Source organism: Vipera ursinii, assembly GCF_947247035.1.
Source record: "Vipera ursinii genome assembly, chromosome: 1".
Taxonomy (NCBI): domain Eukaryota; kingdom Metazoa; phylum Chordata; class Lepidosauria; order Squamata; family Viperidae; genus Vipera; species Vipera ursinii.
Window position 1 is genome coordinate 189,863,476 of NC_139512.1, and position 26,443 is coordinate 189,889,918.

The window sequence follows — 26,443 nt, forward strand, 5'->3', positions numbered from 1 at the left end:
TCAGATAGTCAGATTTCTGGTTCAGACTGTATGCCCAGAGGATAGAAATTGCAAATTGGTACCTACTGTATTTGAGGATGAGTTACTGCAAATGGAATCTCCAAGTCTATTGTGACAAATGTTCTGCGTAAGTCCCATTTGAATATGGTTCCCCTTTGGGAAACAGATTGATGCAGAATAGGAATGGAGCATTGTGCTCTTTGCATGATCTCTTATCCTCTTATCTCTTAGCAATAGAACAACCCCTTCCTTTTTTTTCTCTTCTGACTAACAAAATAAAAAACCCTTTTATATTAATGATAATTTCCTTGCAGTTAGTTTTGCGATTTAGCCTCTCTAACTTCATTCCTTTAGATGTTAGCTCCTTACTAGTATGCTTTGTTTGAAGGATACGCACATCTGACATTTCCTATACATGCTCCTTTTAAGTCTTGGTTCAGTTGAAAACCCCCTATGCATTAGTTAACATTAATTTCCTAAATTTCTTCTCTTTTTTTTCTTCCAATTGGATTGGGATATGATTATTCATTAGATATTTAGAGGACAGAATAATGGATTGCTGTGAAAGCTGTTTGAATTCTCTCTAATATTTTAAGATCTTGCCCTTGCGGCTCAATGTTTTGCTATTAGCAGACCAGACTGGTAATGATTCTTCAGACACATCCTCAGGCTGTCAGAACTACTGTGCAATGCCCTCTACCTATTTTTTTTACCTACCTCTGAATAAAGCAGAGATCTTGTTTTATGCTGATTTTGTGTCCTTAACTACCAACAATGCCCATTTAATTTGGGGGAAATCAGAAGGGGCAGAGTCAGCCAGAACTCTGACCCTAATGCCTCTGCCTCCTTTCATTCTAGGGGCAGCAATATCACACATCATGAGGGCAGAAAAAGAGATACAAGGTAAGAAAGAAAATAATGGAATGTGGATAAAAGTAAGCCCAACAGTTTGACCAAAGCAGGTCTGCCTCTAGTTTAGGAGGAAAACATATGAATTTAATTATTGTATTGGGACAAGATGGGTCCTGGAACATTTTGTAAACTAATATGTAGAAAAAATATAAACTAAGACAGATACAGTGACTTAGACAGAAAAAAAGTTTTCTACTGAAATCATAATTGAAATTAAATTAATTGTAATTGAAGGCATAAAAGAATAATTAATTGAGAATGAATCAGTTTGTTTTTTAAAATGAAGAAATATGTTGGAAAGGGAATGGACAGATAAAAAAGGTACTATCTAAAGGGAAAGTATAAGTGATGAGAGATTAATAAGATGTTAGGTCAAGTGAAGTTGTAGCAATATAGTGAACAGCCTCATCTTTACCTCTTTCATCTGTGGGCAGCTGATTTATCACATCCTATTAGATGAATCAAACATCTCTCTTCTCTTTTCATTTTGCTGTTTAAAAGCATTTTTTTTTAAAAAAAATTATGGCTGCTATGATGATATCACCTGTAAGATGCGAGGAGCTCCGATCGTGCAATAGTTAGAAGGCAGTATTGCAAGCTAACTCTGCCCACAGCCAGGAGTTCAATCCTGACCTGCTCAAGGTTGACTCAGCCTTCCATTCTTCCGAGCTTGGTAAAATGAGGACCTAGATTGCTGGGGACAATTTGCTGACTCTGTAAACCGCTTACAGAGTGCTGTAAAGCACTATGGAGCGGTATATAAGTCTAAGTGCTATTACTATTAGAACATGTTTTATGATTTGATCTGCATTTAGGAGAGTGAATTGGAGATTAGCCTCCCTAAATCCCATAGGTCCATTTGTGGACTTGCTTTCTCAAAATAAAGCTTTAGATTTTCTATGTCATATCTAAGTATTAAAATAACTATGTATAAAGCAATGAGATCTTATTTATCAGCCTCCTGTAAATAGTAACCAAGCCCAGACAAATTTATAGCCTGTTATTGTTTCATAACTTGCATATAATTTCACTTACAATTAGATCATGCACTTTTTTGCACAGCTTCATGATTCTTTTGCTATTTATTTTTGGAACTATTTGTATACCATATACTTTCTTGACTCCAGATAGCTTACCGTCATAAAAACATAATAACAAACTAATCAAGAGCCCACTGTCCACCTAATTGGTATTTTACTCACCAGAAGCTTTGAGGAAAAATGTAATTCTATTGCTGGTGGACCACCAAAACTGGTCAAAGGCTCTCCCTGCAAGGGCTCTACCTGCTACTCTTGAAAGAGGTGTGAATCCAGGATAATATGTAGGTTGTATGCCTGCTCTTACAGGAAACTACAACCCGTCAAGAACTTAGAATAAGCCGTTTCGTATCTAAATAAAATATTTTTAAGATAACCTTTTAACCTATTAACTGTTTCACTTAGGGCAGAATTCTAAGTTGTTCTTCCCACAGGGATATAATGTTTTAATGTATTTATTTTTATTTATTAATTTTATATGCTGCCAATCTCATTGATAAGGAGACTCTGGGCCTTATCCTGCCTCCCCATGTGCGGTTATTTGTGCTAGCTTTAAAATGTTTCTTTAATTGTATTGATATTTTATATTGGTAAATACATTAAATGCAAACACTTTATCAAAAATGTATGAATTAGTATAATTTCTGTCTACCAGGATATTTTTTTAAATACCCAATCTAGTCTACCTCCTTGGGTAGTTCCCCTATCCAAGTACTAATCAGGATCAGTTGTTTCAAGCTCAATGAATTTATGACTGAATAAAGAAAGAGCTAATGAAATAGGGAGCAAGAAATGTATGAAACCCAGGATAGTGCATGCTACCTGCTTTGTAATTAGAGGATAGAAGGTGATTGAGGTGTATCTTCCCATTTCACCAGAGTCAGGCAAAATGATCTTGACTCACTTTTATCATTGTCCAGAGAGTTAGTGTGATTATTTAAATGGAAACTCTAGAAACCCAACTAATTGTTTTTTTAAATAAGTCAATAATATAAAATAGACAAATAAAAAATACCTTAAGTTTAAAGTTGCTTAAAAACGGATTTTAAATTAAAAAGCATACACTGATCTGGGATAATTCCAATTATTAGTAAGTATTAGAATGTAATTTATGTGAATATAAACATTTATATGAAACACTGCGGTATAATATATATTGTAACATATATTCAAATATTCATGCTAATAATACCAAATATTATTTGCTAAAACATACTAAAATTATTCTGTTTTATCTTTCAGAAAAAAGCCATCTGCACCAGTGTAGAAGCCTGAACAACTATTTCATGATGAACATAGATGATGAAGAAAATATGAGTAAGGTGTACTCAGTGTGGTTTCTGCAGGGTACTTCTCTTAAATCCCCTTTGAGAGAAAATTTCCCTTCAGGTTTTTAATGAAATGGGAAGGATTTTTCCTATTTTGGTTGTATGAAATAAGATACAGTGTCAGCATTTAAACATAAGGGGCAGTCTCTGGAGTGTACCACTGAATAAGTGGTCTATCTACTTCACTAAATATTTAGTTGCTTTGGTTTGATTGAATATTCAGAATACATACTTACTGACAATTAGGTCCCCTTAAATTTGGTTAACTTAGTTTATGTATTTAGTTAATTATGTTTCATATTTCTAGACCAGGGGGCACTATGGCTTAGCTTTTAAAGATGCTGAGCTTGTCAGCTGGAAAGCTGACTGCTTGGGATTGAGACTTGAATGCCATATAACGGGGTGAGCTGCTGTTCCTCCCACAGCTCCTACCCACCTACCAGTTTGAAAGCATTCAACTGCAAGTAGATTAATAGGTATCACTTCGATGGGAGGTTGACAGTGTTCTGTGTGCCTTTGGCATATAAAATAAAATTTTTCTTGAAGTTACAAAATAGCTCTCTGTATCCTGTCCCCTGCATGCAAAATTTAATGTATATTATTCATCTTTATTTAAAAAAGTGAATTTTACGAGTACTCTGTGTGTGATGAGTTTTGTATATTACTTTTGACATGCCAAAAGAAATATTAAATATATATCTTTTAGATTCTAGTACTAAATAATATATTTAACTGACGGCTACTGTTCTGTAAATATGACTTTCCCCTCCACTTGACAAAAGCTGCAAAACACATTTATTAAAGAGATATATATATTTTGCAAAATCAATAGGCTCATGATACCACTTGGTTTTCCATTTTTTTGTATGTGTGTGTATCTTAGTATTAACACTGAATTTTTGTTCAATTATATATCACTAGATCTTTCTATGTTATATCATAATGGTAAACTAAATCTATAAGTTTAACTTACCTGTTAAAATTCCATTTATGAAAATATCTCATTCAATATTAATAGAAATGGGTTGCAAATAAGTCTTAAAATACTGGAAAAGAAAAAAGACATTTGGAGGCTAAATAAGGTTTGTATTTCAACACAATTTCCTTTTTTTAAACTTTAAAATAGTTGCCTATTGCTTTTTTAACAATTAACCTATTGTTGCTACTATTGTCCACCTTGGTAAGAAATTATACTAGAAGAGCAGGTTCTTATTTAGTTAAATTTTCTAATTATATTTTAATGTTTACTATTACATTCAGCAATATGAATTAATGTTTGTTATATGCAGTAAGATATACAGTAGTGACAGCATTTAAGAATAAGAGCCTTGGTGGAGCAGTGGGCTAATGCCTCCTTAAGTAACACCAGCTGCCTGCAATTACTGCAGGTTCGAGTCCCACCAGGCTCAAGGTTGACTCAGCCTTCCATCCTTCCAAGGTAGGTAAAATGAGGACCCAGATTGTTAGGGGCAATAAGCTGACTTTGTAATAATGCCGCTTGGGGTGTGTGTGAAAGCCCTAATAAGCAGGCATATACATAGAATGAAGGCTACTGCTAAGCTTGTAAGCCGCCCTGAGTCTTCGGAGAAGGGCGGGATATAAATGGAATTAAAATTAAGAAAATTAAGTGCAAAATCATTCAGAGCAAAATATTGATAAATGATTAATTGATTGATATTATTAATAATTATTTAAGGCCCAAGTAGTGATTGATGGGAAAATAAGTATTTGGAACATATCAAATCCATACTGACAGTACTTGAAATTTTAAAGAAAGCATTGAAAGACTTAAACCTTTTGGTATTGAATGGGTTTTGGAGGATGAATTCTCAAAAGGATATCTTTGGGAAAAATATTAATTTATCAATTCAATACATAAAAAAGGAGCAGTGCAATAAAAACTCCAGATTTAGTATTGTAATATTTACATTTTTAAGAAATAAGAATGATTTTCTAAACAGGAAAACTTCAGAAGTCTGTGATGTTATCATTGTGTATCATATCAGATCGCAAAAATAGTTAATAATGACTAACTGACAGGGTCATGTCTCCCAGTGATCTATGCTTTTATAGATGGGAACAATTTGCACTGGAAATAGTGTATTTCTGATTATTCATGCAGAGCTTATATTTAGGAATTTACATGTGTAGTTAGAGTCTATTGAGGTGGAAGACAAATGAAATCTTTCGTAGATATATTGTATTAGGGCTGACCTTGTCTATGCATCTTGCTAGATGTCTTGGCCTCATTCTGTTGGGCTATTCCTGGATTCCTGCCCTGTATTAAATGAAAATGATCTTAAATATGGGCTTTATTAGAAATGTTGAAAAAATAGTTAATCTCTCTTATTTATTTTAAAGAGCCTATGGGCAAACATATAGGTTTTTCATCTTAATAGAAAGCAAGTTCAAAAATGTTTTCTAATAGATTTGGAAACAACTCAAATTGTTGATGGTAAAGGTATTCCTTTGGCCCAGTGATAATCAAATTCACATATTAGAACAATTAACCAGTGGAACAACCTGCCTCCAGAAGTGGTGAATGCTCCAACATTGGAAGATTTTAAGAAGAGACTGGACAGCCATTTGTCTGAAATGGTATAGGGTTCCTGCCTGAGCAGGGGGTTGGACTAGATGACCTCCAAGGTCCCTTCCTTTATTATTATTGTTGTTGTTGTTATTGTTGTTATTGTTATTCTCAGGTCCAGCTTGAAACAATCTGAAACCTCTGAAACTATTTGATTGTAACTTTTAATGGGACAGAAAAAATGTTCTAAACATGTACAGTCTCCATAAATATAATGCTCTAAACATGTTTTATTTGAATACTATCTTCTATCAAATTGTCCCCTGAGGTAAAATATAGTATATGGTGAAACATATTACAAAGGAAATAGTTCTTAGAAATACGAAACTATTAGTAACTTTTATTTTATTTGCCTTTATTATAAAAGTATTATTACTTGCTTTTTAACTTCTATGTTTTACCAATCTCTTTCTATCCAGCTTCTAATTTTCTCTTCTTTTGAGCACCGAAAGGAGTAACCTATCAAGCTTTTGTTGGAGGATGTTATAAATGAAAATTTAATAGCCATTCCATCAGCTTTGTCAACTAGGTGAAGTGGTGTGTGCATGTTTTTAATTGCTAGGTTTAAAACAAATTTAAATGTTATCCAGGTTTAAAACAAATTTAAATATGTTATCCAGTCATGATTCTGCAATAGTTTGTATGTATAGCAGGCATTTAAAAATTTCTATCTTTAGAATATTTTTCTCCAGCAAGGCAGAATGTTACTTTTCACTGGATTCCTTGCAGCATTTTACCAAGTCTAATTTAAAAATGTGCTGTCTATTTATTTAAAAAAGGCAATGAATTACTGGGTTATAATTAAGGCTTTGACATTTAATATCTTGTTTTAACAAAAGAATAATAGCATAGAAAGTATTATTTAAAAATCACAGAAAATTACTGTCTACTTTACTATATATACTGTAAGTATAAATTCACATCATTTTTCCAGTACTGTAGTGTATACTGTAAGGTCTCTAGTTTGAAGAGAATTGTTGGTAACCATTCACAGCATTTAAAGGCTACCTAATTCAAGTTTCTGTTTTAAACTATTTAGTTAATAGATGTATATCCGACTTGACAGCATACATCCTCAAAATAGGTCATATGCTGTCTTTTTGTTTGTTTGCTCAATTCCACAGAGCAACTGATGACAGAACAACTTTCTGCGATGCAAGAAAGGACACTTGAGCAGCAGAAAGGGCCCTAAATTTTCTTCATTGGGACTCATTTTTGGAATTAAAAGAAGCCTGCTTAGCATTCTTTCTATGCCCTCACCTGCCTACAAATGGCAGAGCTATGTGAGAGCTTAACTCATGACAATAGTTCTGGAATGGGTCAAAAAACCAAATTGTTAGAGAATTGCCATTAAGTCCTAAGGAAGTACTTGAAATAAGAGGATGTGAGCTACCTCCTGCCCAATAATATTTAACTAATTGTTTCCCTAATGACCTGCCTATATTGCATGCTCTTGCCTTTAAAAATTAGTCCAATTTTTCTGCTAGTTCATGTAATCTTTTTATTCTTTTTTATGAAGCCTTTTTATATTATTTAGTTGTTCACATATATTTCATTAGTACTGTATAATTCTAACATCCTAGTCCAGTCTATATACCGTCATAATAACTTGTGATGCCTGTGTTGGAAGGGTCTTTCCTTTTATACATTGACTTCCAGTTTGGGGTGACAGCTGAAAAAATGTTTGATACTATGTTAAATTTATACATAATTACTTTTATTAATTTTGTCTAAGTAAGGTATTCTAGTTAATGTTAAATACTTCATTTCACCCTAAGTTGATAATGATTTGTATATTTTCATGGTATAAAACATATTCTAGCATTGGCTGATAGTAGCACTAACTCATAGGAAATCAGTTGGGTAACTAAAGCTTTATTGTTTTTTATGCCAGATATATTGATACTGTGACAAACTCTTCTTCTTCCCATATTCTTTTCCCTATAGCCCCAAAGTCCTATATTCCTGTATTCCAGGCATGAATACAGTTCCAACATGTTTTGCTCATTATAATTTGTCCTGCAGTGGTAATTTCTGTTTCCATTCTGTTGCACAGAATAGAGTGGGGATGACTATGCACATAACTGAATTGTATTATTTACCCTTTCTCAGTCTGATTACACATCTTTGCCTCTTAATGATGATGATAACTTTATGATGATAACTTTATTGTCACTTTGAATGTACACCAATCGGCATACATCAAAATGAAACTTCGTTGCATACAGCTCTCAAAGGGTCACCACCTCCGATATATACTCCTTGTTTGGGGCCTGCTCAAATTTCACATTGTCCATTTTAGTCTCTAGGGAGTGAACGATGGCAAACAGGACAGATGGAAATGGGGCTCCATGTGGATTAGCCCTCAAGTTAGCTTGTATTCTGACAACCTCGCCTTCTTTCCTTTTTCTGATCCTGACTCTTCCATCCTTTCCTTAAAGAGGCCTTGCTTCTTTTCGCCCCTGGAGCATGCTGCTGCCGCCGCCACCAACTCCTCCAAAAGCCTACATACATAATACCTACATATTTGCTCCTGATCAAAATAAATTGCAATATTTTTTCTTATTGAAGTAGAGATGGGTAAATAAGTATGAATGTGGTCATGTCACAATGGCTTACATTTATAAACTAATTCATTCTGTGAAATTTTCTCCAAATTTGTTTTTTAAAGTAATCACAAAACCTGGGAATTTTCATTTATAATACTCCTCAACATGCCCATTTTGCATCCATCCTTCCTTAAGTAAGAGTATTCAAGGAGGGGATGGTTGGCTCATTCAGTGGGAGTTCTGGCATCGGGTTGAAACTTTGTTCTGTCGCCACCTGAAAAGGGGTGTAGCCCATGCTGGAATGCACTGCATTGTTATATGTGACCTCTGCAAATGGGAGCAGGTCGGTCCAATTGTCCTGCTGGTAGTTAATGAAACAGCGTAGATACTGCTCCAGTACTGAGTTCGACCATTCAGTCCCAGCATTTGTCTGTGGATGATGACTAGATGACTGTGTGGTCCCCAACAGTCCTAGGAATGCTTTCCAGAATTCTGATGTGACTTGTACCCCTCTATCTGATATGATTAGTTCTGGAGCTCCATGAAGTCGATATAATAAGCTAGACGAACAGCTTTGCTAGTGTCTTTGCATTGGAGATTTTTTGACATGGGATAAAATGTACTTGTTTAGAGAATAAATCCGTCACGACCCAAATGACTGTGTTCCCCCCACTTTCTGGTAACTCCACAATAATGTCCTCTCCAAGGCGCTGATAGGGTTGCTACTGGTTGCAACAAACCTGGGGTCTTTCTTTGCATTCTCTTCGCTGCAGCACAAGTTGGATAACTGGCCACGTAACTTTCAATGTGCTTTTTTATTGACGGCCACCAGAACTGCTGTTTCAATCAGGTGCAAAGTTTTTATGACTCCAAAATGTCCTGCTGATTTTGAATCGTGGCATAGTCCCTGGCTCTTTGGAATGTACAGCTTTCCTCTGACCCATTGTAACCCATCTGTCATGGTGCATAGGTTCTTGTGGCTTAGGAACCATTTGTTGGTTTCTAGTGCTTTTTTTAATTCAATCCCTACTTGGCTCGCTAGGGGCTTTTGAAGTTTGGCTTGTGCTTGGGTGGTGACTTGTGCTGCTAATTGTTTTGTTGGCATAAGTAGGTCTGTTATTTCTGTTCAGTGGCTATTGTACTGAGACAGTCTGGACATTGCATCCTCTAGGAAATCCCCCCCCCCCCTGGTAAGTGCTTTAGAGTGAAATTAAACTGGTGGAAATGTTGCGACCATCTCACTTGCTTAGGGGTCAGTTTCCTGGGTGTTTTTAGTGCTTCCAGGTTTTTGTGGTCTGTCCACATTTGGAAAGGAATTTTGTTCCCCTCCAGGAAGTGCCACCAGGTTAGAAGTGCCTATTGGACCATGTAAGCCTCCTTCTCCCAAACTGCCCACCTTTTCTCTGTCTCTGTGAGTTTTCTTGATGTATATGCGCAAGGCTGCAATTTCCCTTCATCATTTTCTTGTAATAGTACTGCCCCCACAGCCACATTACTAGCATCAGCCTGAATTACGAAAGGTTTTTTGGGGTCAGGGTGCCTTAGAATCAGCTCTGTGGAAAATAGTTTTTTTAACCTTTCAAATGCAGTTTGACATTCTACTGTCCATATCAATGGCTGACTCAGTTTGGGTTTCCCCTCCCCTTTTGTCTTTAGCAAGTTAGTAATTGGTAGTGCGATCTGTGCAAAGGGATGAATTGCCGGTAAAGGTTAGCAAATCCAAGGAAACTTTGCAATTGCTTCCTGGTGCAGGGCGGAGCCCATTCTAGTACAGCTTGGACTTTTTCAGGGTCCATTTCTATGCCACTTGGTGAGATGCGATACCCCAGGTAGTCAATTGTTTTCCTTATGAAAGTCACACTTAGACAGCTTAGCATACAGGTGAGCTGCCTGGAGTTTTTTCAGCACAGTTCTGACTAATTTCACATGTTCCTCTTTTGTTTCAGTGAATATCAGGATATTGTCCAGGTGCTCTCGTAGCATGTCATTTATTAGTTGCATGCATACTGTGGGTGCCTCTTGAAGGCTGAAGGGTAAAACCCTGAATTGGTAACACCCTAAGGGGCAATTGAAAGCAGTTTTCCACTCATCCCCTTCTTTAATTCTAATCCTGTAATACACCTCCCTCAAGTCTAGTTTCGAAAAGATTTTTCCTTTCAATAGGTGTGCTAGCATGTCCATGAGAGGGAAGGGGTATAGGTTACTCTCACTCACTGTGTTCAGAGATTTATAGTCCACACAGAGGCAGAGTGTCCCATTTTTCTTTTCTTGAAATAACACTGGGGCTGTGGTCTTTGGTTTCACCAGCTGGATGAAACCCCTCTCCAAATTTTTGTCTATGAACTTTTGCATTTCCCCGAGCTCCCATGGGCTCATGGAATATAGTTTTGGCTTGGGTAATTTCGCCCCTGGGAGGATCTCGATGGAGCAGTCCATGGGTCGGTGAGGGGGCAGTTTGTCAGATTTCTCTTTGCTGAACACTTCAGCTAAGTCCCTGAATTCCTCTGGGATGTCTTGTAACTCCTTTTCCCCTCCCACCGCTGCTCTATCGGAGGGACTTCTCCCATTTTGGAGCTGAGCCAGGGTCTTTTCTGTACTTCCATCTGGGAATCTGAGTTCTCCTGTCCTCCCATCCACCTGCGGGTTCTACTTGGCTAGCCATGCCATGCCTAGAATAAGGGGGCACTCCATGCCAGGGGTCACAACAAATGTTATAGACTCTTTGTGATCCCCTATGGTGAGCTGGACAGACAGTGTGGCCAGTGTGGCTAGTGTCCTCCCTTCAATGGACCCATCTAATTGACCGAATGAGACCAGTTTTTTCAGCCTCTTCACTGGAATTCCTAAGTTCCCCACTAATGTTGGGCATATGAGTGCTATGAGTGCCACTCTCTTGGACATTCTGGGGCTAAACAGTTCTACAGTTCTGGTGAGGGGTACGATGGGTTCACTTACCAGGGCTTCATCCTCCGAGTTGTCATCTGACGAGTCGGATGGCTCTGTTGGTGTTGTCAGAGTTCCCTTCCCCTTTTTGGGGGGTGGGGAACGTTGAGTTCTAACCTCTATGCTCCTCATGGCCATTCATTGGGGTCTTTCTGGGCTTCCCACCCAGGGCTCGGTGAGGTTTGTGGATGGGACTGTGTGAGCAGCACTCCGCAGCATGGTGTCCTTCCTTCCCGCATTTGAAACATCCTGTCATTCTCTAGGTGGTTGGTGCTTGTTTCGCTGGTTCACAGGGTTGCTCTGCTGGTGACTTTCACCAAGATCTCCCTCGAGGCTGTTGTCTTTTGGCTCGACCAATCTCTGCTTCCTCGGCTAGGATGTACCACTCTTGGAGTCGGTTTGGGTCCCCTCGAGGGATGCAGGCATCGTACAAATCATAGTTCAGGCCATCCTTGAAATATCTGATCAATATATCTTCCAGCCAGTTCAGCTTGCTGGCCAGGGCTCGAAACTCTTAGGTATATTTCGCTACAGGTCGCCAGCCTTGCCTGACAGTTTTGATGCATTCCCACACCTTCCGATCAGCCAAGGGTCTTCAAATCTGTGTCTGAGGGCTGCCACGAACTGATTGAAATTCTGCAATTCTGAGACATCGGTGTCATGGAGATCCACCACTCAGTCTGCTGCGGTGCCATCTAGGGTGGCTTACACAATCTGTATTCAGCTGCGGTCACTCGGTATGTCACGGCCGTATTCCTCCATGTAATTCAATACTTGGGTCATGAAAAATCCCAAGTGGCACGGCTCCCCGCAGTATTTTACTCCCAGTGGTGGAAGTTTTCAGATGGACTGACGTCCCTTCTTCTGTCTGTGTCTGTGTCCATCTCTGTCAGCTGGTGTGACTTGTCTTGGGGTAGCAGCAGTGGTAGCGATGGTTGCTGCTTCTGCAGTGCTGGTAGAAGGGCCTGGGACTGCTGGTTTGCCCCCCCTTCATCCATTCCTTCAGCTGAGCCCAGGTTGACGGTGCCCTGGCATGGTTCAGCTTTCTCCTCCTTCATGGAGTCAAAGGTGACTCTTTGCATGTCGATGGTTTGCTCCAGGATTTGGCTGGAACAGAGTGGCAGGTTGTCCTATTCTTCGCTAAGGCAAAGTGACCTCTCCATCTCAACTTTCCAACCTGGTTGGTGACTGCTGCATCTGAGCGTCACTTTCCTGGATTACTTCTCCCAGTCCTTCTTCCTGACACCCATTGACCACCTGGGCTTGTGGCGGCATTCCACAACCACTACCTCATCTGATGAGCTGTAAGATTGAGAACTGTATTGGCTGGAGTCTGCTAGATGGGAGATGTGTCCCCCCATGGCAGGTTCTTTCTTTTCCATTCCGATATCTGACATAATTTGCTTAGTCCCCTGGTAAGGGTCTTCCTTCTGGGCTGACTATTATTGTAGATCCTGCCCAATGTCAGGACCCACTTCAAAACCTCGTCCCAAGAAAGCAGGACTCCTTGAAACAGTTTTTTTCCAAAAGGAACTTTTATTAGGAGAAGCTGATAGCAGGCAAGATAGGCAGGATCTGAGGATTTCCCGCTCAGATGAATAGGTTAAAAGAATCCCAAGCAAAAGCCCACCCCAATAGTTCATCCAGTCAGTTTGAATGGGCCAATCCCCAGGTGTTAAGTCCGCTGTGGAAAAGAAGCTGATAACTGGGTCCTTTCCCATGCTTGTGAAGATGTTGTTGTGTCTTCGCACTTTCCCTTCCACAGCGAGAGATAAGCCAGATGGTCGGAGGCACATTCCTTTCTCACCCCAAGGTAACATCAAGAGAGAGACAGTTCAAAGAGTCAGCATGCAGGAACAATGGGAAGGATACAGTGTTTCAAAGCAGAATAACATACAGTTGCAAGAAAAAGTATTTGAACCCTTTGGGATTACGTGGAGTTTTGCATGAAATGGCCATAAAATGCTCTCTAAGCGTCATGTAAGTCACAACAAAAGAAAAACACAGTCTGCTTAAAATAATACTACACAAACATTAGCTGTTGTCATGTTTTAATTGAACATAAGATGGAAACATTCACAGTGCAGGGTGGAAAAAGTATGTGAACCCTAGCCTAATGACTTCTCCAAGAGCTAATTGGAGCCAGGAGTGAGCCAACCTTGACTCCAATCAGTGTGATGATATTGGATGTGTTGCTGACAGCTGTCCTGCCCTTTAAAAACACACACCTGTTTTGGGTTTACTGGTCTCAAGAAGCACTGTCTGATGTGAACCATGCCTCGCAGAAAAGAGCTCTCAGAAGACCTACGATCAAGAATTGTTGACTTGCATGAAGCTGGAAAGGGTTACAAAAGTATCTCCAAAAGCCTTGATGGTTTTTTATGGCCAATTCATACAAAACTCCACGTAATCCCAAAGGGTTCACATACTTTTTCTTGCAACTGTACCACTGAGCCTTCCCTCCTCCCCCACAGTGGAATGGCAGAACCCTCGGAAAGAAATAGAAAAGAGATGAGATGGATTTCCAGAACCCCAGAGAAAATGGGTTCTGACAATTAATATAAAATTATCCTCTCTGTGTCTCTCTGTCTTTGTCTATCTCCCTCCCCCCTCTGTATGTTTGCATGTGTGTGTGAATGTGTGTGTGTATGTATGTATACATATATCTATATGTGTGTATGTGTGTATAGTAATTTTCTCAGGGTAATGCATTTATGTACATAATTTTTAAACTGAGAAATATCTACTCATGTCACGTCATGAGAGATTGTACTTTGATGGAAATCAAAGTGCAATGTATTTCTTTATTTTATTTTTATTTAGTTTTTTATGAATGCCAGGAGAATATCTTTCCCTCTCTCTTTGAAATTCTTGCGCTTCCTTTCCATGCATTAAGTAAAATGTGGTTGCAGACTGAGTTCTGAGAAACCTTATTCTGTACTAGTCTATATTTTCTATCCTTCATCCTTTAGAATTCCTGAAAGTACCGGTAATTTTTGTGTGTGTATCATTGAAAGAATCAGAGAATATTGATATCTTCATTTTTCATGGAAATACAAATATCTTTGTAAGAGACTAGTTTCTGTACAGCTCTATTTTCCAATTTTATACCTTCAGCATGCATAATAGATACTGAAGTTTCTAAATAAACATCCAATGAAAAGACTACAGATAAATCTCTTGGTAGTTAGTTCTCCAAGCAAGCATAGTGATGAATATGACAAAAATATTTTCTTAATAAAGATGGCTTTTTTAAAAAAATGTGTGTCCTGAAATTTACTTGAAACAATTTCATACATCAGAGGGACCACCTCATGCATTCAAGGGAGCGAGATAGCAATTGCTAGCTGCACTCTAAAATGCCTTCATTAATACATTCAGCATTAATATGAAGGGAAACTTAATGGCCAGGTAAATATCCAGTTGCGTAGAGGAGCTCGTGTATATAAGGCTTCTTAGAGGAATCCTGAACGTTAAAGTTTGTAGGGAAGCTTGGTAGGTATCAAGACTACAATTTGAAGAACTAGATTGTCAGTCATTTTTTCCCCAAAGGAAGAACTTTCTTTTTTGTGCTAGAGGTGAGCAAATAGCTTCTAAAAACATGTCTGATAGTTTGTTTTCATTTTAGAATTAAGGGTATCATTTATAATATATATTTTAATAGCTTTTCTGCTTGCAAAACGAAAAAATATTTGTCAATACTGAGTACAAAATATTTAAATAATTTGTGTATATGGTTAATAAATGAATTACAATAACATCTGAGCACACATCACTTAACCAGTTGCAAAGGTAGATAAAGGAATCTCTAAATTTTACATTTACAAGGTCCTGCAACGAAGGCATTGTAAGTTACTCTTTCTGGGCACCGCAGGTTCAGGCAGCACTGATATTAAAGAGAACCGCAACATGGACAACATTCCGCCTAAAGACAGGAGTGTGCAAGGTGCCGGGGAGGGGAATCAGCTCCCTAATGGTGGAGGCACTAGCAGCAGGAAGCGGCTGTTGGACGAGGGAAGCAATGGCCATTCCAAGTTCCGCCCAAAGAAGAAAAAGAAAACTCCAGGTCCAGTGCTGCCCAAAAATGCCCTGATGCAGCTGAATGAAATCAAGCCTGGCTTACAGTACAAGCTTCTCTCCCAAACAGGACCAGTCCATGCTCCAATCTTTGTGATGGCTGTAGAAGTTAATGGGCAGATGTTTGAAGGGTCTGGCCCCACAAAAAAGAAAGCAAAGCTCCATGCAGCTGAGAAAGCTCTGAGGTCCTTTGTTCAATTTCCTAATGCATCCGAAGCTCATCTAGCAATGGGCAGAACACTTTCGGTAAATACAGACTTTACTTCCGACCAGGCCGATTTCTCAGACACTCTCTTCAATGGGTTTGAAAATCCAGTTCAGTCTGAGCATTCCTTTTACCTGGAATCCAATGGAGATGGCTCCTTTACCTCCAGTGCAGATTTCAGCCTCTCATCCGCTGTGGCCAGTAGTTTTATCCAGTCATCTCTCCCTGCCCCATCACCATATGCATCAACCAGTGGGAAGAATCCAGTGATGATACTAAATGAACTTCGACCAGGATTAAAGTATGAATTTATTTCAGAAAGTGGAGAGAGTCATGCCAAGAATTTTGTAATGGCTGTGTCAGTGGATGGCCAAATGTTTGAAGGATCTGGACGGAACAAAAAACTGGCAAAGGCTCGGGCAGCTCAGTCAGCTCTCGCGTCTTTGTTTAATATGCAGCTGGACCAAACACCATCTCACCAACCTATTCCTAGTGAAGGCCTCCAGTTACACTTGCCACAGGTGAGAAAAAAAATATAGGATATTCATGTTGCAAATTTTTACAGTGCTGGGATAGTTTTTATTGTAATTCCAATTAAACATATCTAGAAAGCTACAAAATTCTCATGTACTACTAATATATTTCTGCCAGGTCTGTTAATTATATTTTGTGTATATTGCTATGGAAAAGTTATGTTTTTTGTTATTCCTGAGAATATTTTATATTGCTAAGAAAATAGGCATAGTAATCCTGAGCCTTAGGTATGATTTGATCAATCTTATTTTTGTGCAAAGTGCTTAGGATAGGGTGGAACTGCTATTATAGTATTGTCATTATGAGCAAACATCATAGCAATGTTGTTTGCCAGAAAGCCATGTAATTTGTATAACATAATAATGCCTTGCCAAAATCAGTTGGTAAAGCATGTAACTGCTTGTAGGTAGACAAGACTGGAGATGACTCATCTAAGTGGAGCTATTCATTTCCTTATAAGCATTTCACTTTGTATGCTGCTACCAACACTGGTATTCAGTCTTCCATTTCACCTTTTTTCTCCCATATGGTAGATGTGAGTGACTGCTATTTCTTTAAATAAAGAATACCTCTCAAACACATTGTTTCCCTGACTGCACATGGTAATAATGAAGGACACTGTACCATCACCAGGTCAATTTTTCATTGTCCATTTAGGAGGTAAAACTGCCCTAGACATATTAGATTTTTGGGACATTTGGATCCCTTGAGGGTTACAGAATCCAATATTGCTAAAAATGGCAGTCCCATGTATAATTTTACAAACATCACAATTGTTCTCATTGTTTGTGTAATGCCTCTGAGCCAGTGGTGGGTTTCAAATAATTTAACAACTGCCTCCCCTTTGCCTTGGTCTGGATGGGCTGCTCAGTGGATCAGCTAAGGTGGGGGCAGGAGGTCCCAGCAGGGGGGGCAGGAAGCTCCCGGTTGTGGAATTGCTGGAGGTCCCAGCTGGGGAGGGGCAGGAGGGTACAGTGCAGAGGGCTGCAGGAGTCTTGGAATAGGGTGGGTGCAGGAGGGTGGGGGGGATCAGCAGGTCCTGGCTGGGGGAAGGTGAGGGGGGGCAGCTGGGGGGGAAGGAGGGCTGGGACGCCTCCGCAGGGGAAGCCGCATCCCTGCCAGTTGAGCCTCTTATCCACACTGTGGTCATGTAGGATTGCATAGAAGGGGCAACGGGCAGGGGGCTGCAGGGAGAGCAGCTGGCAGGGGGAGAATGAGAACAGTCACTGTCTCCCTTCTGCAGCACAGCCCCATCGATGCAGATGGAAACAGCCCTAGGATGGCTGGAAGTGGGCCCTCGCCTGGCCAGGGCCCCATATGCTTGGTGGCTCTGATAGGGGTGGCAGTGGCTGCTGCTTCGAGTCCCTCGACTGGCCAGCCAGGCAGGGAAGCAGGAGGTAGTGGTGGCGATACCTGCATTGTCAGGCCTGACTGGCAGCAGCTCCGGAAGTGAAGTTGTGCCACCCATCCTTGCACTGGTGGTGGGGGAAGGCGGGCTCTGGCACGTGCCCAACCCTCGCTGCTGCCACTCCACATCATCCTGGGTGCACTCCCAGCCCCTTGCCACTGCCGTCCTGGCAGATGCTGTGCTGTGGAAGGGAGATGGCATGCTGCTGGCTAGACCTGGTGATGCAGGGATCGCTGCTGCCCCATGCAATGCCCAAGCACCACAGCACACCATCTGCCAGTCACGCAGGGAAGCAGCAGCAGAAGGAGGAGGAGGCGGTGGCAGCAATCCCTGCATTGCCAGGCCCGGCTGGAAGCATGCTGTTTCCCTTCTGCAGCACAGCATCTGCCGGGACGCCACCAGTCGCCACCCCCAACAATGCAAGGATGAGCGGCACAGCTTCACTTTCAGAGCTGCTGCTGGCCAGACCAGGAGATGCAGGGATCGCTGCCTCCTCCACCTCCTGCTTCTGTGCATGGCCAGTGGGTTGAGGGGCTCAGAGCAGCAGCAGCTGCCACCCCTGTCAGAGTTGCCGAGCAGACAGGGCCCAGGCCGGTCATGGGCTGCCTTCCGGCCATCCCGGGGCCATCTCCGCCCCACCGATGGGGCTCCGTAGCCAGATCGCCATGATTCAGGATAGTGCCTCTTATGTTTTCGATTACAAGTGGTACCTTCCTCGACCACACGGTCTCCCTGAAAGCTATCAGTTCTAAAACCGGACACAGGCCGTTGGAGAATGAACCTCCACCCTCATCCTACACCCGAGCTACAGATATTCACCACTATAGTGAGCTGCATTTAGAGAGAGCCAGTCTGGCATAGTGGTAAAGGCACCAGGCTGGAAACTGAGAGACTATGAATACTAGTCCCCCAGAGACAGGTAGCTAACTGAATGATTTGAGCCAATCTCTCTTTCTCTCTCTCTCTCTCTCTGACCTAGGAAACAGGCAAAGGCAAACCGTTTCTGAAAAGGTTGCCAAAGAAACTGCAGAAATGTATCCAGGAAGTGGTCAGGAGCCAGGACTCCCTGGAAGGCACATACATGCATATCTACATAAAAGCAGAGATAAAGGAATTGCAAAGTTTATTATGCATTCTCAGGGTTGTCGGATGTTATGGCTTTCTTGCAATTTTAAATTTAAAAAAATCTTAGCTCATTCTAGGAAAAACCTGATGTATATTAGCCCAATTCAGTTGGAGTTTACAGCTTGATATTATGGAAAATCAAGTCACGGTTCTTAGAATATGAAACCTGTATATCATGGGTATTTTTCTAACAATTAGAAATACAATATTTGTTTTAAGGGAATTCAGCAGTAAATTAATAAAGTTTTTCCTTTTTACAGTTAATAATATTGCGTTGTTTTAAAAGGGGAGATTATTTAAATGGTTAAAAAATGGAGAATTTTAATAGTTTTTATCTATGTTTTGTTAGGCAGCAGTTGGTAAAGCAGTTTGGAAGCTGTCTTTCCTTATTGTTTGACCCCTACTTAAACAGTGTTATGTTTGAACTGACCAATTCTGGATTTTGTTCAGCAACGTGAAAGATCCGGCTGATAACTAACCAAATAACTGTCATTTTTCAAATATTATGTTATTTCCTTCCCTGTTAAGCATTTATTGTTTATATTCAATGTGTATTTCATAGTTACCCACTCTAGTACTGTGATAATTTTAAAATTCTTCATTTGATTTTTTTTAAAAGAATCTTTTATTCTTAAGCTATTTGAAATATTTTACAAACTTGATATTTTTTATGATTTTGATAAAAATCATAATGAATGTCGTCCATTATATGATATAGGACTGACCTCTCTGAAGCAGAATCTTCCTTTAAATCAGTTTTTAGACTTGTATGATTTTCTAGCTAAATATGTATGTAATCCATAGTCATTCCTTTTTAATTCCCTTTAATTTTACAGTATATCTGGGTCATCCTTCAGTTTCCGATTATCTGTTCCATTCTAAGGGATGCTATAGAACATAGCATGATAATGCAATGCAAATGGATAAATTCATTTTAACATTGTAAGGGTAGGTTTTTAGTGTTCATTTTTAAGTAAGAAATAGATCTGAATTGTCCAACAAATAGTTTCTGAATTGTCCAACATACCAATATGATTTTTGCAGGTTTTAGCTGATGCTGTTGCACGCTTGGTCATAGAGAAATTCAGCGATTTGACAGATAACTTTACATCACCTCATGCACGTAGAAAAGTGCTAGCCGGTGTCGTCATGACAACAGGTAAAAACAAAACAAGATCAACCTGCCATGCAACTGGGTTCTTTTTTTTTCTTTTTTTTTTAATTCCATTTATATCCCGCCCTTCTCCGAAGACTCAGGGCGGCTTACAAGCTTTATCCCCTTGTTTGTATAAAAAAAGAAAGTGATCAAGGTAAATAGTTATTGCCCCTTTCTTTCCCATATTTAATAATGTGAAATCTCTTCATGCCAAAAGTTATAATTAGTAATTCATATTTAATTCTAATCATTAAATGTTATGTTTTAATATTAACCATTATTGGGCATGTATACATATGTATGCAAATCATTGTTTTTATTTTTAATTTTAAAGCCCTCTTTTTCTTTTGCTTAATCATATATATGTAGCTATTTATAATAATTAAGTACTATATTATCCCAAATTTAACATAATACCATTTTTAACAACAGCAATGCTATTAATCATACAGTACAGCTTAAGTAAATCATTGATAGTTTCACTGTTATAATCGTGTATATTTTATCCATGATATATTCAATACTAAAAGGGTAGAGATATTTTGACCCCAATGGACTGGAATATCACTGACTTAAATACATTCTGTTGGCATGGCACCTATAATCCATAAACATATGATTGTCCCATAAATAGAATTGATTGTTGCACTAGTGAAATAAATTATATATTGAAAGAAAGAAATTGAACAAGGCAGAAAAAAGGAATCAGTAAGACTCTTAAACTCTGACTTCTAGAAAGTTGTGTTTTATTCATGCCCGTATATATTTCAGTTAGCTAACAATTATAATGAACAAATATATTTTTAATCACATTAATTAAAAATATGTAAATAAAATGGTGATAAAAACATTCCCAGTTTAAATTCATAGTCAATGTCATTTCATATTTGTTCGAGTTCAACAAATTAGAATCTGGTAGTTTAAATAACGTTGTCCATAGACAACCAAATCTACTATTCTGAATTGCATGAAAAATTCAACTCATAGTTTAATTGTTAGAACTCAGATGGAACAAAAAATGCCTGAGACTGCAAGGCTGGAAACTAAATATTTTTTTCTCTAAAATTCACAAACTTTCACCTAGCCCCACTGTATCTGATATGGATTTCAATAATTAGCTTGATCAGTGTTGTATTTAATCTGAGTTTAGTAATGACTTAATTGTACAGATATTTTCAGTCCATCCAAGAAATGCATATAGTTTTATGGTTTGACAATATAATGTATAAAATCCAGACTATGCAAATTAATAATTTACTCAGTTTTATATGATTCCAAAATTTGAAAGGCAATCCATACTGAAATATCTGTGTATTCAACTTCAAGTATCTGTGATTAATTTACAGTTCAGAATTATTTAGAGTTGAAAATTAACTCAATTTAGTTATTTAAACCATTAATTATTAAATTATTTTTATTAGATAGTATCCATTAGGTTACATGTTTAAGATGACTGGGGAGAAAAACTTTCTGTAAGTCTTTTCTCCTGAAACTGATTTTCCAGGTACTGATGTGAAAGACGCTCAAGTTATAAGTGTTTCTACAGGAACAAAATGTATTAATGGAGAATATATGAGTGACCGTGGTCTTGCTTTGAATGATTGCCATGCAGAAATTATAGCTCGGAGATGCCTACTTAAATTTCTTTATACACAACTTGAACTACATTTAAGGTAAGTTCAAAGGACTTTTACTCTAGAGAGGCAGGTTCTATCAATCACACTATGGATAGGGTCACAGAATATTGTGTTCATACAAATTTCTATGAAGACATAGTACACTTCATAAGATGCTAAGACCTAATTCTGGAAAAACAATAGTTTGATTTGATACTTTCAGATAATAGCAATTGAACTAATGCTTCTTTCTATCTCTGAGATAACCCATGTAGGAAATAATTTTGTACTACTATCAGTTTTAATGGAGCAGCATTCTATAGATTTTCAGGAGATTGCTCTTAGAGAGGTACGGGGGTCCTCAGTCTTTCAATAATTTATGAAAAAATTTCAATCTTTAACCATTAATTTATGCTTGGCTGTATCTCATCTTAAATAATGCAGCACTATTTATGTAAGACCCTTAAAATTTTTTGGGAATTGCAGTCAGTCAAAAATGCAGCAGTTTGGCTGTTAAAGATACAAATATAATACGTTACTGAATGAATTGTACACAGTTGCTAGTTGCTTATTGGACACATTTTAAAACATTAATATAATTTTCAAAGCCATGAGTATCTGCAGGAAGGCCAAGGGGGCGCATTATGTTAGTAGACACATAGGTAATTGTGATTTTTCATAATGAAGTCATCATATTTATCATGATTTTAGCACCATCACATTATACTGTGGATGCTATTATTTAAAGCCTGTTTAAACTTTGAGGAAACTCTACAGCTTTGAGGTGCCATAAAAGATAAACTTTATTGAATACACATCTCAGTACTGAAGAAGCAAAATCAGCTCTAAGTTTCCCACACGAAAATCTGGTTTGTTAACAATAGTTCTCCATAACCCCCACCCACCAAGGGTTCACGTTGCCCAATCATATTTCTTTGGTTTGTTATGAGAACGGTCCACTTCTCCATCAAACTTCTGTTTTTGTAGACAGCTTCTTACAAAGCCCGTCTCCCAAGCAGCCCCTCCCCCGTGTTTCTATGGCAAGTTGAGTAGCGACAGAGGTTAGCAAGCATCTTAGCAATTCAATCTTGACACCTGAATCCTTGGCAAGCAGGATAGTCCGTGACTATCTGAAGGACCATCTCTTTTGTTGTGAAACCTGACTAGATACAAAGCCTCAGAGGGAGATGCCTTTCTGAAGCTCCCCCTACTGTTGCTCCCAAGCTATGAAATGATTTATATTGATCCTCACTTTTTATGGATTTTGTGAAGTAGTATCTTTTCCCTAAACTTTTAATTATTAGCATCTGTTTAAGATGTTTATGTGGTAACTATTGTTAGGTACCCTGAGTGCTAATTTAACTGAAAGATGAGATTCAATAAATTAGTAATAATGGATCAATTGAATGAAATAAATAATGCATGCTCTGCATGGACTATGGCATGAGGCTCTTCTCAAGAGATTCTCTGTCCATAATGCATAATTCTATGGACATTCTTGGTATCTATTGAATGTATTATTTGTATTAGAATAACACTTTTTATAGTTATATATGTGTATAAGTATATATGCATAGTTATATAGCTATAGATAGAGAGAATATAAAAGTCCTTATATAAAAGTAGTCCCCATTATTTTTAAATGATTCATACTATAAATGAGTCATACTGAATGAATGGCTTAAGTAAAAACATATGCAGGAACTGAAATATACACCAGCAGTCATAAATGGACAAGGATCAGGTGGTAAATGTTGGGTGGAATCTCAAAATGTCATAGATAGCCTCATTTGTTTCCTCTTGAGATGTTACAAATAATTTTTAAAACTATTATAATCATATATGAAAGTTTCTGAAATACTTGGAAGCAAATTGTATGACTGCTTGTCTTCTGAGGAAATAACATTAATATCTATCATCTTAAATCCCCAAAGGAAATTTGTAGTATTACCAGTTGATTCAGAGGTAGTCTTTGGTTGCTGAACTTATATCTGTTGTAATTTAATTTGGTCCTAGTTTCCATAAGGTGGTTAAGGCTATTTATGCTAAAGTTTTCCCCTGATCTTCACATCAGTAATATCAGATGAAAGATTTTTGTGCTTGACAGAGGATGCCAGGTTGTCTGTTTTCATGTTGAATTTATTTTGCAGAACTCCTTATGAAGAATTTTTGAGAATTAAGATTGGTAATGCATACTATAAAATTAATATCTTCCTGGATGTGTACTATGTAGAAAATACATTTTTATTGATTGTCTTCATTCACATTTCCAGCACAAATAAGTCAATAGGACAAAGGGACAGTTGCAAAACTGACATCAAATTTTCTTAAGCTACTTCAAAATCATGGAAAGCTTTTAATCTTGGGTCAAACAGAAAATTAGGTTTTAAGCAAATTGAATGTAAAATAACTAAAGCAGATATTTTTTTCTTAATGTTATTTATAGTGTTACTGTACTAAACTAAAAGGAAGTATGAATATATTCAATAGTATTAAAGAAATATACTTCAAACTGTATCATAATAACAGTGGAGAGGTGGGGAGTGACTTGAAAATTGTTATAAATAGAAAATTACATTATAAACAAGATATTCTGAATTTCTCATTATTTAATGAGGCCTTTCATTGGTCTAAAGCAAATTCAAATTATTCTATAGGTCACATAGACTAACTACTTTTAGCAACTTAATTCAACTGCCTATAAAAAAGTTGTTGCATGAGAACCACAAGTCTTTTAAAGACCTGCTATAGAAATCAGAGCTATTGTGGCATAATAATTAAAGTGTAGAATTGGCATTAACCCTGGGGAGAGCCAGAATTCAAGTCCACCTTCAGCCCAGAAGCTCACTGGATGCCTTTTGATTAGTCAATCTATCCCAGCCCAATGTATGTTATAGATTTCTTTTTGTTGAGAGAAATGTTAAGGGAAAATGTGGAAGCAGCAGAGGCATGTGGACCAAATAAACCAAAGTCCATTAGGGGTTACCAGAGATAAATGACATATCTATTTTAACCTTAATCAAATAAATCAACTGTTTTATTTTTAGCAATCTTGATCTTTACTCCGTATAAATAATATCATAGAACTTTATTTCTTTCAATGTTTTTGTCCCTTCTCACAAAATAATTTAAATCTTTAACAAGCCTCTTTTATAAAACTAATATAGGAAAATTATCCATGTCAGTTTCTTGGTTTGTTATTTATATTTCTCTTTTAATTATTAAGACATCAGTCAGCTGGTTTATGTGAAAAATATTAGTGAATAGAATAGTAAGAAATTATTCAGGTTTACAGTATTAGTCGGATATGTGCTCACTTTCTGTTTATGAGATGGCAGTTTATCACTGTAGTTTAAAGACTGAAGAATATTAATTTTTGTAGTAATGATTTATTTTAAAGTTAGACTGAATTATTTATGGTATGTAACACAGTATGTTTTGTTTCCTTGTTTCCTGTTAGTTGTTGCATTTGTTTTCTATCTCTGTTTCTTGCTTCTTTTGTGCCTATTAAAGCATAAATATATCTCCATGGGACTTCCAGCTATTTTAATGGAATTATTAATAACAGTGATGAAATAATTTAGATATAATTGATGGAAGGAAATGTTGGAAGAGGAAAATATGGAATTGTGGTGGAATGTGTATCCACTGGAGCAGTGGGAGACAATTTTAACAATACAGAGCTTTCCCAGAGAGAGGTCAGGATTAAGAGATTGCAGTGTCCCAAAATGGAAGGGGAAAAGATTCAGGGTAGCCACACCCTAGAATCTCTCAAGATATATTTGGTAGAATAGTTTGGCAAGATTCTGTCCAAATAAAGTATTGCACTCAATTTTACTTTACAATGTTATCTCTGGGATTGAGCCTGACAAGTATTGAAGTAAATAGATATAGGACCCAGGAAGCTTTTTAAAATAAAGTCATACATTCTTTGGGAATGTTGAAAAATGTGATGACTATGCATTGTGATCAACCTGTGGAAAATGGAGTTAATAGAAATTATAGATAAATGTTGAAAAAATAGAGAAAATAGATGAATTTGTGTATATGGTAGAATGTCTAATGGGGTAGATAGGAGAAACATTAAGATGTACAGAAATATAATTTTCAGAAAGATAGATAATGGGTTCTATGCAATCCATTGCAAGGTATGAATATTCTAAACATTGTGAAAATGGCTGTGAATAAGAGGTTGCTTCTGCACTTTGGTATTTGGAAGTGAGTACTGAATCGGGTATGTTAAGAGAAATTTATAAATATTGCCTATAAATTTTATGAATCAATGTTCTTTCTAATTTTTCTTTGGTTGGTTTCAGAGGCTGCATTTCAGCCATTTGTTTATAACTAGTTTTTGTCTAAGTTGTAAGTGAACAAGAGTCGTTTGTAATTTCCTTTGATATATTCCATGACTGAATGTAAGGTTTGCTGCTAAATTACTAAAGCAAAAAATCCTAATTATCTACAGAATAATTCACTTCTATTGGCAATCCTCTCAGTATTCCCTTTGATTTATTACAATAGATATATAACTGTATCGTAACATTTTTGATCTAGTTATGCTAAATTTTGGGTTTTGTTTGATGCATATATTTCCACACAACCTGAATTTCCCTCTTTGTTTCAGCAATAAGGAAGACCAGCAAAAATCTATTTTTATCAAGTCAGAACAAGGTGGTTTTAAATTGGATGAAAATGTGCAGTTTCATCTCTATATTAGCACCTCCCCTTGTGGTGATGCTCGGATTTTCTCACCACATGAAGCTGCCCAAGAAGGTATAAATGGTTCTCTGGTGGAGTTTATTTCAATAAAGCCACAGCAAAAAAGATTATTTAGATAAAGCCAAAGAGAGTTTTTCTAGTTTCTAAAATCAAAATCAACTAAGTCCCCTAATATAAAACAGAACAGTACAAACAACTGACACCACTTTTTGGCCCTTTCATACATCATAAAAATGTCTTTGAATTA

The 26,443-nt window shown here is 37.8% G+C and overlaps 1 protein-coding gene across 4 annotated transcripts in view; it reads left to right on the plus strand.

The window, feature by feature from the left end:
* The window catches only part of ADARB1 (adenosine deaminase RNA specific B1), a 67,489-nt gene that overhangs the window by 32,274 nt on the left and 8,772 nt on the right, over positions 1 to 26,443 (plus strand). The window contains exons 1-7 of one of the 4 annotated variants that reach the window (XM_083372553.1): positions 881 to 903; positions 3,192 to 3,266; positions 4,296 to 4,359; positions 15,185 to 16,159; positions 19,750 to 19,864; positions 21,366 to 21,534; positions 26,102 to 26,250. In XM_083372553.1, the coding sequence (XP_083228679.1) occupies positions 15,266 to 16,159; positions 19,750 to 19,864; positions 21,366 to 21,534; positions 26,102 to 26,250 (1,327 nt within the window). In that variant the 5' untranslated portion in view covers positions 881 to 903; positions 3,192 to 3,266; positions 4,296 to 4,359; positions 15,185 to 15,265. Of the gene's footprint in view, positions 1 to 858; positions 904 to 3,191; positions 3,267 to 4,295; positions 4,360 to 15,184; positions 16,160 to 19,749; positions 19,865 to 21,365; positions 21,535 to 26,101; positions 26,251 to 26,443 lie in introns of those variants that run through there. The other 3 variants (XM_083372551.1, XM_083372552.1, XM_083372554.1) reach the window with 3 other exon arrangements.